This window comes from Ambystoma mexicanum, chromosome 7p (assembly GCF_040938575.1).
Source record: "Ambystoma mexicanum isolate Mex_15411 chromosome 7p, UKY_AmexF1_1, whole genome shotgun sequence".
Lineage (NCBI taxonomy): Eukaryota > Metazoa > Chordata > Amphibia > Caudata > Ambystomatidae > Ambystoma > Ambystoma mexicanum.
Genome location: NC_090939.1, coordinates 190,949,607 through 190,966,611, shown reverse-complemented (window position 1 = coordinate 190,966,611; position 17,005 = coordinate 190,949,607). Strand labels below are relative to the sequence as shown.

General features: G+C 45.3%; 1 protein-coding gene across 1 annotated transcript in view; it reads left to right on the top strand.

The window, feature by feature from the left end:
* The window catches only part of BACE2 (beta-secretase 2), a 374,497-nt gene that overhangs the window by 220,649 nt on the left and 136,843 nt on the right, over nucleotides 1-17,005 (top strand). Inside the window, exon 6 of the mRNA XM_069636047.1 lies at nucleotides 798-899. Coding sequence (XP_069492148.1) covers nucleotides 798-899 — 102 coding nt within the window. The remainder of the gene's footprint in view (nucleotides 1-797; nucleotides 900-17,005) is intronic.

The window sequence follows — 17,005 nt, the reverse complement described above, 5'->3', positions numbered from 1 at the left end:
TGGAACACACTGCCCACCTCCATCAGAACTGAGTCTTCGTCCCTAACTTTCAAGAATAACACCAAATAACACCAAATCCTGACTGTTCACGAGACTCTAGAAGTTCCTCCACCAGCTCTGCTACTGTAATATATCTCTTGCTTGTATATATCTTTGAATATTATAATGTATGTGTATATTAATGTATGTATATTGCTTATATTGTAACTTGTTTCTAAGAATATGAGCCCGGTTGCCAAGGGCCTGGCTGCACTTTACAAATAAATTAAACTTCAAACTCATTTTCAGCTAAAGAAACCGCAGGGTTTTTTCCTCCATTATTTCTACTGGCAATTTTCCTAGCAAGAATGTGTTATATGAAGAACCTGTTAAGGGTTTTCCTCCATGTTTGTTGAATCTTGGGTGACTGCACTGGGTTGGCCAGTATGTCACACAGTATGTTGGAAGCCAACACAAAGCAAACAGGACTATGTGGCACTGTAACAAACCATGTGGTTATGTTTGGACCCCTACCCCCTTCAAGGTCAGGATTGCCAAAATTACTTGTGTGTACTACATCAGGTCACAGCAATCATCAACATTTTATTACGCATCTTAACTAACAGTAAGGGATGTTCATTTGGTGTGGAATTACCCGAGATCAGGTATTGGTTTCAGGAAAATGACAGAAGGGGGATGTGTTGTGTATTTTATTTATTTTTAACATTCATCGCAAGCAATCGCTAACATGCAAGTTCCTATTACCAACTGATTGCACAATTTTATTTTCTCTGCAGTAAGGTTTCTTTCTCTTTCAGTACAACACAGATAAAGCAATTGTGGATAGTGGCACCACCCTCTTGCGCCTGCCGCAGATAGTTTTTGATGCAGTTGTGGGTGGCATTACACGGACATCTTTGGTAAGTTTCTGACCCTACATCACTTAGAGAAGTCTTTGGACATTAGCATCTGTGCAGCAACTCCCTAATGTCGTATACACTCCTTCAAATATAGGGTTAAAGTGGGATATCTGAAAACCAAGGCAATTGATTGTTTTCTTTCTAACCCTGTTCTTCCGTTTGGTTTTAAATTTGACTAACACTTGGATGTAAATCAGAATTCATATATGACTAAGAAGCTTAGGGGCTTATTTGCTGGTACTTCATTCATGGTAATGTAGAACAATGTCATAAATGTGGTGCATGTTCATGCCTTACACTGTGTACATTCTTGCATGGTTGTTTAAACTTGACCATATTGAACCGGGGATGGCATACTGCCAGGTAGTAGTGAATTAGGATTCATGTAAAAGGATTTGGAATTAATGAACTAATGAATGAAGCGGCACCTGCCCTTGCACTTGATAAGTTTCCCAATTTTATGTACGGAAAATATGATCAACTTAGAAAGATTGGGGGTGTATTCTTTCTGTGTGACTATTAAGCAACCCAATGGAAACCGACCAATCAAAAAGGGTGATATTATGGGGATTACACAATTACAGCACCCTATGAAAATGAACCACCTTAAAACCCCATATATATGTGGGGGGATGGGTATACTATATTGTTAGGATGAACTCTCGGGTATTCCATAGCAATTCTGGAAGTCCGTGGACTTGGAGATCCCAACTCCCTCCCAGTATACACGGAGGACTCGGTCAACGGCAAGTTGAAACTGCTGTTTATTGCAAATAAATCCAACAGGAATCGATACAAGAACACAGATGGATTCCAGTACATCTCGATGCCTCCTGGCTTGCAGGCCAGTTTTAGTGTAAAATTACATCACCACTCTGTCGTTACTTGGGCCTTTCTCCAAAAACCTATTGATGTGTGGGATTGGCTCTCGGGAGTCTAATAACCTATATGGTCACCTATACATGTTGTTCTATTGGCTCTCGCATGTCTGGGGGCTGGCCTGTCCCATCCCCAATTCACTATCTATAACATTGTTGCCCAGCAGTGGGCTTACCATTGGTTCTTGTCTGTTTCAACCCACCCCTGAATAGTAAACGATGATTGGCAAGAGCTGATTTCGCCACCCACCCCCCGCCCCAGGCCTGGGACTCGAACAAGTTCTCAGCTCATGGTGTACCTCTTCAAGGTGATGTGAACGATTGTCTGTATTGCACCTTGTGTACACCACCTTTGCCTTATGAGGATATTCTCCTCACAATAGCAACGCTTGTAGCAGTCTGCATCTGGCTCTTGGGACCGACTTCTTCTTTCCACCCTGGAAGACTGTGCATTGTTCCATTCGGCTGTAGCAAATGTTTTGGGACCACAAAATCTAGTTCAGAAGCTCCTAGAAATGAGGATTGATTCAGTTTCTGTGCAGCTGGTCCCTTTGCCGTCTGGCGATTGGAATGTCTCTCCATATCTTTTGACCTTGGCTTTGGGCCTTGTCTCATGCGTCTTGCTCTCTGTCCAGCCTGAATCGGCTCAGCTCATCTCCTGCTCCATGATTTGAGGCCTGCTGTAATTTTCTTAAACCTTATAAATGTGGTTTCTACATTTTCCGTGTTATACTACATTCCCTATGGGTTAGATATGTGGTTTGATCAGGGTCCGTATACACTCCTGTTATGTCCACACGATTATTGGCTTTAAGCATCAGCAAGATCGCTCAGGATCTCCTGTGCCTTGCGGTTTCTGCATTACTGCATTTGGCTAATGGAAAAATAATAAAAGCAATGATGGTATGTATATGTAGCTGTCCTCTACCTATAGAATTCTGCATGTTTGTTTTTCATGTATTTGGGTGTGTGTTTGTGTGGTGCTGTGTGGACTGCACGTGTGCTTCATGTCTAACAATATGTCATGGTGTCTCTAATGACGTCAGCAACATGGCTTTTTGGTGCTTAGTCCAGGCTGTCAATATAAGTGTCTCTGACCATGGCCTCCGGATCTTCTCCCACACATGGATAGACTTGTACCACACTTAGTCTGTATGGTGAACTGAGAGGGTACCTCTCAGTGTATTTGTCAATCATTGGTGCATTTAGGATTTGACTGAAATAGAATGGGGGGGTTGCAGGCTTTCCTGGCCTTCCGTTTTGTCATGAACTTGGTAGGGGTGGTCTTCGGGTCCCAACTCCCTCTTCAGTCCCCCCCCTGGTTGACCTGTCAACCACATCCTTGTACGTCAATCCTTTGGCCTGTGGTTGCCATACCTTCATTATTCTTCCAAGGTGTCCACAATAATTCACATGATCATCAAAAGACCATTCCATATAACTGCACACTCCCTCGGGGTTGCACCACACCCACTTTCATTCATAATACTTTGCATCAAATGTGTTGTCCATCTTCATCACCGCAAGTGGGAACAATTTGCATGTGGCTATTCTCCCCCTCAGCTTGTTTCTTTCTGCCACAATCTGGTCCTTTGCTCTTCCTATGTTCACATCCATCAGGACCTACATCCCGATAGCCTCTCCCACCGTCTTCTGGCACTTTGCTATGCAAATCTTCACTAAATCACTAAATCACTAAACACATTGACACCCCTGCCAGTAACAGTGGACCAATCATCACCTTTAGTACATCTGACAGCCATGAAGGCATCCATGACCATATGTACGCTATCCTGCTCTGGTCCTTTCCTTTCCCCTTCGATGCTTCTTACATTTTGACATGCAATTCAGATAGTTGAAATACCCCATCTCAAAGGGTACCATTTTGTTCGTCATTGGCAGGTATAAACGTGCAACAGGAACTCCCAATTTTTGCGCAAACTCCTCCTTCCATTGCTGTGAGCAGATTCAGAATGTATCTATTCTAGAGTGCCATCAACCTCACTGATCAGAGCTCTCCTTTTAGTGCATTGAACGCATTCACTGTGAAATGGAACATCACCATCCGCTCCCAACGGGTAATCTGCAGCCACTTTACATTTGTGTATGCCTGTACAGAGGGTATGATTGCTGTAAAGAACATTTGCATCCTACTGAACAACCTGTGTTCTGCCAGGACTTCATCTTGTGCAGTCTCTGATGCTTCTGTGAAGTAGTTGCCTCTTCTCTTTAATCTGATCAATTTAGTGGTCTTCTCACTCTTGGCTGGTTGTTCCCCCTCCACAGATCTCCTCTTCCTTTTGTTAGTGTCCATCTTCAGGAACTCATTGAGCTTTACATCTTTTTGTGGCACCACTAAGGACGGCATTTTGATGTGTAACAACGAGCAGACTCCTCCACAGTTGGGTATCAGCTTTTTTCGTACACCTTTGATCCGCACGCCCAGTAGTGGTCCATCATTACTGCTGTGCCTGTCTTAATCGATGCATGCTTTTCTGTGTTTCTACATCCAGCATTTTCTCTAACTTCAACATCACTGTTATTCTGATAACAGTTTCTTCAGGGGTATTAACGGCATTGGTCCAGCTTCATTCTCCACCCATGTCGGTAACTTTGAACTTGCATCCCACTCGTTCAGGCACTGTAATTTTCTTTGTGTATCTTGTTCACTGGTGATTGTGCTAATGTCAGTGCCTTGCTTCCCACCTCTCCACCCTTCCATCCAACCTCTTTATAAACTTGGCCATACACAAGTATCTGCAGTCTTTCCCAGCATCCAAGTTCTCCTCCTGTCTTTCACTCTTGTCCACGGGCATGGCAATTCCTTCAGTGTTAGTCTTTGTTTCTCCCTTCTCCGGTCCATTAGTTATGTACTGTATAGCTTCATCTAACTGCCAGTAATTGTTCATCATTTCTAATGTCTTTATGTAATTATCTTCATATGGGAACGTTGCGCTGGACATCCTCCTCAGTGTTGCTGTCTTCCCCTGGAACCTTCTTTGAGCTGTCGCCATCGAGAGATACATTACGCATTGTGCTCCCGCTGCTGGTATTTCAGTTGATATGAACGTTCTAGAGGCACTCATGGCATAAGGCATTAATGAGCATACATAACTGCTCTTCCCTGGTGGTTTCCTTAGATACTTTGGCCATGTGTGTACCACATTTTATTAGACACTCTAGCAGTGTCAGTGAGATACATGTCTACCCCTTTCATGTCTGTGTCAAAAATGCACTTACCGCTCCTTACTGTGTCTGCAGTGTTCTCCTGTCCAGATAACATGGTCGTTCCACCTGCTTGGGTTGGGGGAAATGTTGGAGGATACAGCAGTAGTGCTAGCAATAAAATAAATCCTCAAATATAAATGCAACAACTTCACTGGGAATAAGGAGGCACAGCAGGATAATCACATTTTGTATTACTTCATTCATCTTTACCTGTGCTGCTGATCAAGTGTGCCACTTGAAAATCTAGTTGCCAGCCTGAAATGTGCAAAGAAATGTGTTTATTGTTTTAGTATTGCAAGTTATTCAAGCTCTGCGTACTAAATAGTCGTTGATGGCGAAGACTAGCACTTCTTCCCACACTGCCCTTACTGATGGGTATCTGTGTGGCGAGAATGGGAGGATCGACGTGTTCGAGTTGTGGGTATGTTTGATATTCTATGAAGGCAAGATAATATACTCAGGAAGATCATGCTCGGAACCTACTGGGTCTTTTCACAGTGTGGACAAACTGGTTTGAGAACGTATCAGGGTGGTGGGCAGTGGGCAATATGAACAATCATCAAGTACATTGTCTTTCTCGTCGACGAAATGTAGAGGATAAAATAACAGACCGTGTCTCTTTACTCTAAATCAATAAGCCGTCCAGTCCCTAACTCTGCTGCCCATGAGCGACTAACCATTGGGTGCCCTCCGCTCGTCAGTGTAAGTTCAGAATTGGCTTGTTGCTCCTCTTGCTGCTGATCATTGGCCCTGTTGAACTCGTTGCCAGGTGAGGCTGCTGCTTTTTAGGGCTTGATGTCTGAGAGGGGGTTCCAGACAGTCTTCTCCTCTGGCCCGACAGCCCTGTCTGCCACCTTCTGCACGGTGTGAGGGGCCAGTGAACCTTGGTGCGTTCCAACGGCAGATACAATTCTGCAACACTAGGTCCCCCACATTGACTGGTCTCTGGTGCTCGGAGTCTCTTGGTGCATTTTTACACTTTCTCTCTCCTCTGTCTTCTGGCCCCCCCCCGGTGTCGTATCTGGTGAGAGATGAGAGGCACTAGCAATCAAAGAAGTAATGTATTCATACATCTCTTGTCCTAACACATCTGCACTACACTCAGTCTTTCAGTGCTCTTATGGGAGGAGCCAGTGGGAGTTGCATGCGCTGTCCTGTCACCACCTCATGGGGTTTCAATGGTGGGCGGACCCAAGCTTATTGCGCAATGCAAACAAAGCAAGAGGTAAGCAGAGCAGCCAACTTTTCCTTGTGCTCTGCTGTGTTCTTGCTATGGCCTCCTTCAGGAGACCGTCCATGCGTTCACACATCCCGTTTGCTTGCGAGTGGTAAACACAGGTGAATTTGTGTTGAATGCACAGCAACATGGTGATGTGCTTGAACATTACATTGGCGAAGTGAGGGCTGTTGTCAGACCACAGGACCTCACATGCGTTTCATCTTGGGAACACTTCCCTGACCAAAAATGTGGCAGCTCTGAGAGTGTCAGGATGTGAACAGGGACCTGCCTCAATCCACCTGGAGAATGGGCACACAGCCACTATCATGTAGCGGTATCCTTGACGCACTTGGATCATGTCAACATAGTTGACATATAAATGGTGGAATGGGCCTGCTGGTCGAGGTATGGCTTCTCTCAATTCTCAACGTATACCCTGCTGTATATTGCTTGCAAATCAGGCAATTACTTAAAAACTCAGCCACGTGTTGCGCCAAATTAGGACAGAACCATGTTCCTCTAATGTGGGCAGCAATGACCTCTTTTCCTGTGTGTGCTGGGTGGTGCAATTGTCAGTGCAGTGTTAAATAATGCTGGTGGCATAACCACTTCCCTGTATTATTCTGCCACCATAGGACATCTGTTGGAGATATGTACAACTCCTTTTAATCCACAAGTCCTTCTCTTCCCTTCGTGCAGTTCCCTGCAATTCCATGATCTGTGTTTCTGGCAGTGTGTTTTACCCTTTCTTCAGTACCATGTTCCTGGCATAATCTCAAGCAGTTGAAGCGTTCTGCATTTCCAATTGCTCCCCAAAGTATGCTGTGCATTTTGCCCCAAAATCTGCTGCTTTCTTTCCCCTTGAGATGGGATCTTCCCCTCTAGTGTGTGTTTGGCACTTCACTATTGCTAGCCACATGGTTTACTCGATGACATCAATCAATTTGCCCAATAGTAGTGCATGCTGTGCTGGTGTCCCATTTGCCCTTCTGAAGCCTCTCCTTGTCCACCGTGCCAGCCCTGAGTGTACTGTTTGTCACATAAGTGGAGTCAGAGTATACTGCCATGTCCTTGTGCTTGCTGTGTTCCAGTGCTAGTATTAGGGCCACTAGTTCTGCCGCTTGTGCCGAATAATGGGATGGTAGCCACACACTTGCCACTAGCTCACTCGTCCCATCTTCCTTCAACCATACTACTGCAGTTCCTGTATGCCTGACCCCATCTGCCTGATCAATAGTGGACGACCCCTCAATGTACAGCACGTCTCCCCCCTCAAGTGCATCCTCATCTAATTTGTGAGTGTCACTGAATGCATTTATGTTTTTTGCACAGTCGTGTGCATAGTCTCCTTCTTGTGGGACATCCGCTAGGAAAATTGCGGGGTTGACCAATCTGCACCTCACTATCTGAAAAGATGCATTTGATAGTATCACTTCGTACCCTGATGCTCTGTGCTCTTTCGCGTCTTCAGTACTGCAAAGAGGGCATGTTCCACGTACAAAGTGGTAGTGAATCACATGGTAATTGTTGCTGACTTCTCCTCTGCGAATGTGGCAGCTGCCAAAGCTTGCTCGCACTGATGTCCTCTCGTTACTGGGTCAAGCTATGGGTTTGTGTCCCAAGCTTGTCTTCTGTGTCAGTACTGCTTTCATCACCACACACTCAGTGTGAGAGAATAGGAATAATTCCTTTTTAGTCTGGGATCCCTAACACAGATGCTGTGCATATTTCCTCCTTCAGCATGTCAAATGCATCAGTCATCTCTGTGGTCCAGGTCAGAGTCTTGTATCTCTCCAGTGCTTTCTTCAGGGTGCCCAGTAGAGGCCTCATGTATGTACTGTAGTCCAAGACCCATGCTCTGCAGTACTTAAACCACCCTAAACTGCCGCATTTCTCTCACTGTCGTGGGCTCAGCTGTCTTGTGTATTGTGTCTGCCCTTTCTGGGGTAATCTGTCGGCCATTTTATGAGATTTTCTGCCCAATGTACAGCACTTCCTACTGACAGTACTGTAACTTGGCCTTGTCCACCTTGTATCCGTTGTCAGCTAACACAGTCAGCATGTGCACTGAGTCCTGTCTACACTGATCTTCTGTCTTGCTGCAGATCAAAATGTCATCTATGTACTGTAAAATTGTCCTTTCCATCTGTATGTTGCACAAGCCCATCTGTATTACTCTGTTTTTTTTTGTTTTTTTTTTTTTTTTTATTGGTTTGTTACAAACCTTTAAAAAGGTGAAGAAAAAGGAATGAGAGAGCGAAAAAAAGAAAAAAGAAAGACAAGAGGAGCATTAGAAATTTCGTTCTTAATAAGTCCACAAAAGGAGCTCCAATCTTAGAATAGAGCATAAATAAACAGTAAGACTAAAAAAGGGATTGGGATGAGTGCGGCGTAAAACCAAGACATATGGCTTTGCGGCCCGCGGTGGTTTTCGGTTGCTGACGATTCATGCTGGAGTTTGGGTAGCTTTACGGTCTTTTTCGTATTTTTCCAGCTTATCGTTCATTTTTCCCAGAAAAAAAGTTAGTTCGAGCGTTAGGCTGCGGTTCAAGTCTTGATGCATCAAGTCCCACCAATCCTCAATAGACATAGTTGGTCGTGTCATAATATGTCGTCTGAAATGAATGGATCGCTCCTGTCGCAATTGAGGGCAAAACAATGTGAGATGCTTTAAGGTTTCAAGTTCTTCCCCACATAAGCGACAGGACAGCATTGGATCGCCATTGATTTGGCGAATTGCTAGCGTTTCCCTTGTTGGAAATTGATTTAAACGGAATTTCATATACAGAAGTCTGCGTGTGATGTCTGGAAATTTTAGCAAGTAAGATTGAGTAGCATTCAGTTTTGTTGCTTCTGCTGGGCAAGTTTTCATGATTCTATGTGCTCCTCGTATGTCAACTGTGTCAATCCAGTCTTGTTGCCATAATAAGGATTTGACTTTGTCAGGATTCACATAAAGTAGCTCTCTATTAGTACTTAGATCGCTTAGAATATTGTCACAACGTTTTAACCATTGGGACAAGATGCAGTTTAACGGACCTGAATCTGCATTAGTCAGAATCTGATATTGAGGTACAGTTGGGACAATGGTTATTTTTCTGAATTCAGTCAAGGTAGACCATGTTACCATTGCATTAATTGACAGCAAGCTTAGCTCGTATCTTATACAGGCTGTTGGGACGCCTGTTGGAAGGCGCAAGACTTTGGACCAGAAATAATGTTCGAGTGATGACCATAGGGCGTCTGGACAGCCTAGGGCACAGTTGGCTCCATATGTTATTACTGGGATGAATTTTGTTTTGAAAAAGTCCATAACTGGTTTTAACGAATGTTTACCAAATTTCTTGTTTAGTAGGCTGGCTTGTGCAGTTAGTTGTTTACATTTGTCCCTTGTTTTCGCTACCCATGGTGAGTCGTTAATGCTGGAGCTCATGCACATACCGAGATACATAATTTGATCAACGCTTGTTAATGACTCATTCCCAATTCGCCATCTGAACTTTTTCGTGCCTTCTCTGTTTTTGTGTTTTTGAAGATCTTGCAGAGTTAGTATTACTGGTTTTTTGGAGTTCACTGTTAGACCATTTTGCATGACATATTGATCGAGTATAAACAGTTTCCGTTGCAGGCCTATTGGGGTTAGGTCCAGTAGGACTAAATCATCCGCATATAGGAGCCAATTTACCTCGTTTCCATTTATTTTTGGGGCAAAAGCGTTGTTATTTTTGAAGGCGATCCCCAAGTCTGAAATGAACAGGTTAAAAATTATGGCGGCAAGTGGACAACCCTGTTTAACTCCTCGGTAGGTTTTTATTGGATCGGAGAGAAGGCCTTGTTGATTCAATCTCACTCTTATCACTGTGTCAGTGTGAAGGGCTTTGATCGCCAGGAGTAAACTAAGAGGGCAGTTCCAGGTCGCCATTTTCTTCCACAGTAATTCCCGATCGATGCTGTCGAATGCCTGTGATAAGTCCACAAATGCGAGATAGATTTTCTTATTTGCTCTTATGGTGTCCATTTTTAAAATATTGAGCATTAGCAGGTTTAAGCCACAGCCGACACCTCGGACGAATCCAGTTTGTCGAGGGTCAATGTGTTTTGTAGATTCAATCCATTTGTTCAGTTGCTTTTGTAGCTGAGTAGCAAAAAATTTTCCGAGGACATCTAGTAAGGCTATAGGCCTGTAGTTTTTGGGATCTGCTCTGTTCCCATTCTTGAAAATGGGAATTATGATTGCAGATTTCCAGCTAGATGGTAAGGAGGCTTCGTCCGCAATTTTTGTGAAGAGTAACATGAGGAACTTGGACCAACCCTCTGGATTTTGTTTTATTAGATGGTTGGAAAGGCCATCCGGACCTGGTGCTCTTGAGGAGGATGCTCGTAGTATGGCCTGTGTTATACTCTCCTTATTGAACTTTAAATCCCACTTGGATAACTTCGGAAGTTCAGGTTCGATTGTAGAACTGTTTTTTCTGTAGATCGAGTTGAAATGAGCAAGCCATTCGGCTTGTGTGACCATATTTGTCTGAATTGCACTTTGTGGACAATTCATGTTATTAATTAACTTCCAAAAGTCGGCTGAGTTCTTGTTGCTGAGGGCCGCTAACATGGCTTCGCTGTCCAGTTGAAATTGTATTGCTTTGTGCGAAATTAGCCAGTTTTTATATCGCTGTTTTGAGGCTTTTTTTGCAAGCTGGCATTGGTCACGATCTAATTGTGCATGCTGTCTTAATTCTTTCCTCAATTGCCTCTTTCTTTCTGCGATTTCATTGTTGTAGCGGTGTTTTGGTGCAAACGCCGGTTTTTTGATCCATTCTGGGTTGTCATGAACTGTTTTAGGATTACGGTGTATTCAAGGGTGGAGTCCCTTGAATTTATTGTATGGTTGTAGTACGAATCTGTTATCCGCTCCACCTCAAATGGCTTTATTTTTAAGCGAATTCTGTTAGATTCTACTTCGACGTTGTTCTTCCAGATGTTAGGCTTCGCTATGGATGGGCAAAGTAGAGTCAATGTTAATTTGCTATGATGGCTATTGAGATCTTCTAGGACAGTTAGTGCCACTGCTCGATGGTTTAGATTTCCAGAAATAAAGAAGTAGTCGATGATGGATGATGACTTCTCACGTTTCCATGTTTTTTGGGCTGGTATATCTCCACTAATATTCCCATTCATCATTGTAATGTCTTTCTAGTAGAGCTGAGCACCATTTTGCTGCCAGTTTTTGCAATGAGGTAGACGCTACAACGTCTTGCGCATCCCTTATGCACGATAGATTCAAGTCACCGCAGCATATTATATTCGATGCGTGTTGCTCGCTATTAATCGCGTCGATTTGATCCAGCACTATGTTCATGAATTTATTTGTGCCAGCTTCTTTGTGGTGCCAATACAAGTTGATTATGTTCAGCTCGGTTTTGGTTACTCTGTTAAAGATAGATGGTAACTCGCAGTACCCTTGAGAAAGTCTTGTATGTTTCCACTTCCCGTTTCTATTCATAAAGGAAGTCAAGTCTTGTGAGTCTGCATGTAATGGTACTTAGAAGAATGCATTCTTCAAGTCAATGATCATGAAGCAGGCAGCTTTCCGCCAGAATGCTGCATAGGACTGTTGCTGGATTTGCAACCAGAGGATAATCTGCTTCTACAGGTTAAGATGTCTTACGTCCTGGATAAAATGCCACAACCACCCCTTTCGTCTTTCTCACTGGGTACACCACCATGTTGCATGGGGACTCTGATGGTATGAGACTGCCTCTCTCTATCATGGCTGCAATGGTCTCATAAATGCCCTCATCTGCCTCTTTTGTTTCACTCTTGGTAAATTTGCTCCTGGTTTCAGTTTTATCTTCACTCCCCCTGTGCTCTTTAATCATAGGGACTTGCCGTCCGTAGGGTGCTGGGCACCTTTGCCAGATCCTCCTCCCAGAAAAGGGGTGGCGCTTCCAGAGCAATTGCCATCCTCTGTGGTACATCCCTGAAGTGTATCCTCAAACAGTAAGTTACACTCCTCTCAAGCACCAGCTTTGTCTCCAACCTCTCTTCCCTGAATAACTCCTTGTCGGTCACTGTGGTCAACCTGTACCCTTCTGCCACTGCGATCACTGCTCTCCATGGTCGTCCTGTCGTTCATCCCATGTACCGCTTCTTGCTACCACCGCCTCAATTTCTATTGGCACTATAGTTCCCTCTTCCTCGTCTAATATCTCAGGGCTAAATAGGTACTCGTTTGGAAGCCACCACATTTTCCCTGCAATCCCTGGGAGCCATGCAATAGCAATGTCTGTCCCGTACTGGAACAGCTCCTCGTCCACTGGCACCCCCTCTGTACCCTTTGTCCACAATAAGCGTGTACGATCTCTTACGTTGTGTATTCCTGGAGTGGAGCACACTATTCGCTTGTCTGTGAATCAAATAGTCCTGTTTAGTCTGCTCATAGTGGCTCGTCTCAGTATATTTACAGGTGTCTGTCGAGAGTAAAGTAATGGCAGAGATAATTCATGTTCCCATATTGAAAGGAAAATATCATCTGTAAAAGGAACCACTTCCCAAGCCCCAGAGAAGCATTGAGTATTCATGGCATCGCCTGACCATTTAAATGCTCCTTCCTGAATGCAGGACCTAGTCGCCCCTGTGTCTACTAGAGAGGAAAAAGTGTTGTCACCTATCGACACCCCTATGCGAGGTTTCCCCGCAGGGTTGGGTGCGATCGACCGGATGGGACAAATCAAGTTCATCTGTGGGCTGTCCTATTGATGGTATAGGGACATCCTATTCCCTGTAAAGGGGTTGTTCCCTGCCATAGTAACTCCTCCCAGTTGTCTTATGGGAACCGTTGCTATGGAGTCAATGTGTGCTGCTGCGTCATTGCTCTGCACCTGTGCCAATTGCGGTGCCAAGTGCTTTGTGTTCCCGCTAGCCTGTGGTGCTTGAAAATACTGTGATACTGGGGCTTGCATCTGTGATGCTTGTACCTGCACTTGTGGCATCTGTTGGTGTGCTCCCTGTATCTGTCCTTGCTGCTGCTTGTCTGGTGTGAAGTAGTCATCCTGATCCCCTTGATGTGGCTGCTGGCCCTGTGTTCCCCAATTCTGCTGCATCCCCCTGTTCCTACACACTCTCGAAATGTGTCCTATCTGCCCACACGTCCAGCATTGTGGTGGTTGCCTGACTTGTCCTGGGAAAACCCACGAGAAATCCCGTAGGCCCTGCTGCACCTGCTGCACATATCTCCGAAACCCTCCTGGAAAGCGCCCTTGGTTGTTATGCATCTGTGGTCCAAACCAGTGTCCTTTGATTTGCCCACCTTTCATCGAAAGCCTTGCTGTGAATGAAGCCTTCCAATGAATCCTCCCTGAATGGGAGGTGTGAACGGCTGTGGCTGATGCTGCATCTCCTATGTGTTTCAGCTGGTTAGTACCACCCCCTTCATTGCATAATTGGATAGTTTTTCTGCACTCATTTTGCTTTGTCTATATTTGTGTCTTCTGCCTTCTTGAGCTTCTCCTGCCATAACCTACAATGATGAAATATTGAGGTGTATTTCTGGCCAACCTTTTGCCTCCATGCCTGCCAACTACCTTGGGCATTTCTGAACGGACATTGGTAGCCCCTGGCAAAGTATGTGATAGAATATTTCTACTGTTTTGTACCACAGTTCTCAAGTTTCAAGGCGCCTAAGCTCTTGAATCTCCTGAATTTACTGTAGGGGGTCCTCGTCCTCCCTCATTTTCTGGGACATAAATGCCTCAATGTCTGGTTATTGTATTTTTAATGCTCCAGATATGACAGCTCTGCAATTTGCAAATGGCAAACCATTGTGCGCCGTGTTTTGGGTTGTCACCCCAGGGAACCCCACCTTCTTCCATACGTCATCGCTACGTCCCAGAGGATCACCACTAGTAGCCCTTCACGTCTGCTACCGCCAACATATTTCCTGCTGTCATGCTCTCCATTTCGTAAATCCACTTCCCAGCACCCGCGCTTTATGATGCAGTCTACACCTCACGTTCCATTGTATATACTGACGTCTTCCCCCTCCCCCCTGCCCCTCATCTAGGGAGGGCATTTGTGTAAACCCTCCCTCCCCATGGGCGCTTTTCGTCAACCTAACCTTGTCAACCAAGAAATCCTAGATATGCACCTAAAAGCAAAGCCCACTTCTCACCAGAAGCAACAGCCTGGGTGGCCTCATTCCTAAACGGAAGACTCATGAGTCTTCTCGGACTCGACATGTGCCTCCCTCACCACCATCCACTGCGGAGTCCATCAGGGCTTGTGCACGTGCCCCCACGCTATACAATATATTCACACTCCTGCTCTTCAATGATCTTGACTGTCTTAACATAGCGTATACTAACTATGCTAATGACACTCTGGTACTACTCCCTCTTAACGGCATATACGAACAAGATACTGCAGCACTAACCAAAATGTACTCTGCTATCCAAACATGGATGGCGGTCACCGGCCTTTGCCTAAATGGGGATGAAACGGAGATCCTCATGGTAGGCACCAGGGACACACTAAACAAGCTCCCTCCTCAATACAAAACCTTCACCATAGACAACTCCACCATCAGTCTTGGCAGCAGTTAAAACCCTAGGAGTATACCTTGACGCTTCTCTGTCCATTAAACGCCAGGTCAATGCTATAGCCACCTCGGCTGCACTCACCACTAAGGTGATCAATGCAGTTAAGCCCTTCCTCTCTACCAACAATTGCCTATCTATCGCCAGAGCCGCAGTAGGCACCAAACTGGACTAGTGCAATGCCCTCTTCCTGGGCACCTTTGCAAAAAACCTAAACAAACTTCAAGTCACTCAGAACAAGGCCTTAGGGCAGCCCTGAGTATTCCTAAAAGGGACCACATCACAAAGGCCAGGAAAGATGCACACTGGTTACCGGTAAAAGAATGCATACTCTTTAAAACACTAGCCATCACGCTCAGGTGCCTCTCCACCGATGCCCCACCTTACTTATTAGAAAGAATCATCATCAACCCTTCAAATAGACTCATTAGATTGCACTTGATCAACCAGATCTACCTGCCAGCCTTCAAAAGAACCAAAGCTGGAGGGTCCAGCTTTCAACACCTGGCTCCCAAAAACTGGCATGCCCTACCCACTACACTCAAACGAAAGATCCTACACTGCCTTCTGCAAAATGTTGAAAACCACACTGTTTCGCTAGAACTAACCAACGTGTATAGATACGCAGCTCAACTGTAACCTTAGTGACAGCTCAGTATGCCATTCTCTGTACTTTTCTGCCTGTCTTCTATACCGCTCAACTTTTAGTAATATGCCTGTTTGCCAAGTGAATAAGCTGTAACAGTGCCATGATGCCACAGGGCAGATGTGCGCTTTATAAATGCAAATAAATAAATAAAACCTGCCTGCTCTCGCTTTAGATACCTGTGCACACATCTGTTGGTTCTGTAATGGGCATTCGGACACTGTTGCCATGTACCCCCGTTACCCTTCCTCTTGAGCACACTATGGGTTTTTCCCCCTTGCTTCATCCTGGGAGGTTGCTGAGCCTGTCCACATATGAAGTGACATAATTTAGCCAGCCATGTCTATTCATCCAATCACGCTCCCTCTATGTGTCCCGTGCTCCCATGTCACCATCTTGTCTGTCCCGGTCCTCATGGGCTGGAGCCTGTGGAGTTCCCACCCTCTCGTCCCCACTGTTCTTCCTTCATTGTCGGAGCCTGAGCCCATGTTACTACAAAGGTAGTCTACAAAGCTCAGTCTACGGCTTGGCTTGTGTCTGTGTTAGGCTTCGTGTCACTGTCGATATTCAGCCACTGTTTTGTAAGGTTGTGCTATCTCTCTCTCGTCGCCTATCCTCCTCGAGTCAATCGTATTCCTGGTCTGCTGTCCTTTGTCCTCACAGCCTGTACTGCTTGCTCGTCTGCCTCCCTGCGTGCGCATTTCCTTGCCCATCTGTCCACCTGCAACTTCCTCTGTTCCCTCTCAAACAACTTGTTTTTCCTGCTCTGCTGCTTCCCTCCGCTTCTCGATCTCTTCTGCTTCCTTTGTCCTTCTGTCCTGCTGCTCCCATTCCTCTCCCTCGCTCTGCGAACCCTTTAAATCCTTTCTTTGTTCCCTCTGCATCTGCTCCTTCTCTTCGTCCTTCCTTCTTTCCCTGTCCTCTAAACTCTTCTCCTCTGTCCTCTTCCTTTAGTTTCTCCTCTCGTTCCTTCTCCTTTCTGTCTGCTTCTTCCATTATTTCAGCCCACTCCGATGCTTCCCCACTCCTCTTGAGACCTTCCATTGCCTTAGCTGCCCCTTCCGCCTCCCCATCTGTCTTCCCTTCCAATTTTAGAAGCATCTGTCCTCCTATCCACTCGTTAGTCGCTATGCTCCAGATACCCTTCACTGTTCGTTACCCTCTCAGTGATCTACTGCCCTGCGCCTCTCTGATCCTGAGTATATTGTGATGGCGTATATGTCGAATTTAAATACCCCTATGCTGCTCTCCATTCCCATAATGCCCTTACTTCTTGTAATGGGTATATCCCTTGGTCGTCGTCCGTGTCATCTGATAATATACTTGGAGGGACATGGGGGTGGGGTAGAGCGAAAGGCGAGGTTGTATGCCCTGGTACCTCCTGCAGGCTCAGCATTCACTGACTTGTCTCTGCAGCCCCCCTCGCCCTATTGGAACATGCGCCACAACTCGAATATGGCCATGCGGCTTGCTAACTTCTTCCCCTTGTAGGCACCCTGTATGTGTGTGAGTTGTGATTGCTGCACGATTTTGGAGAAACTTCC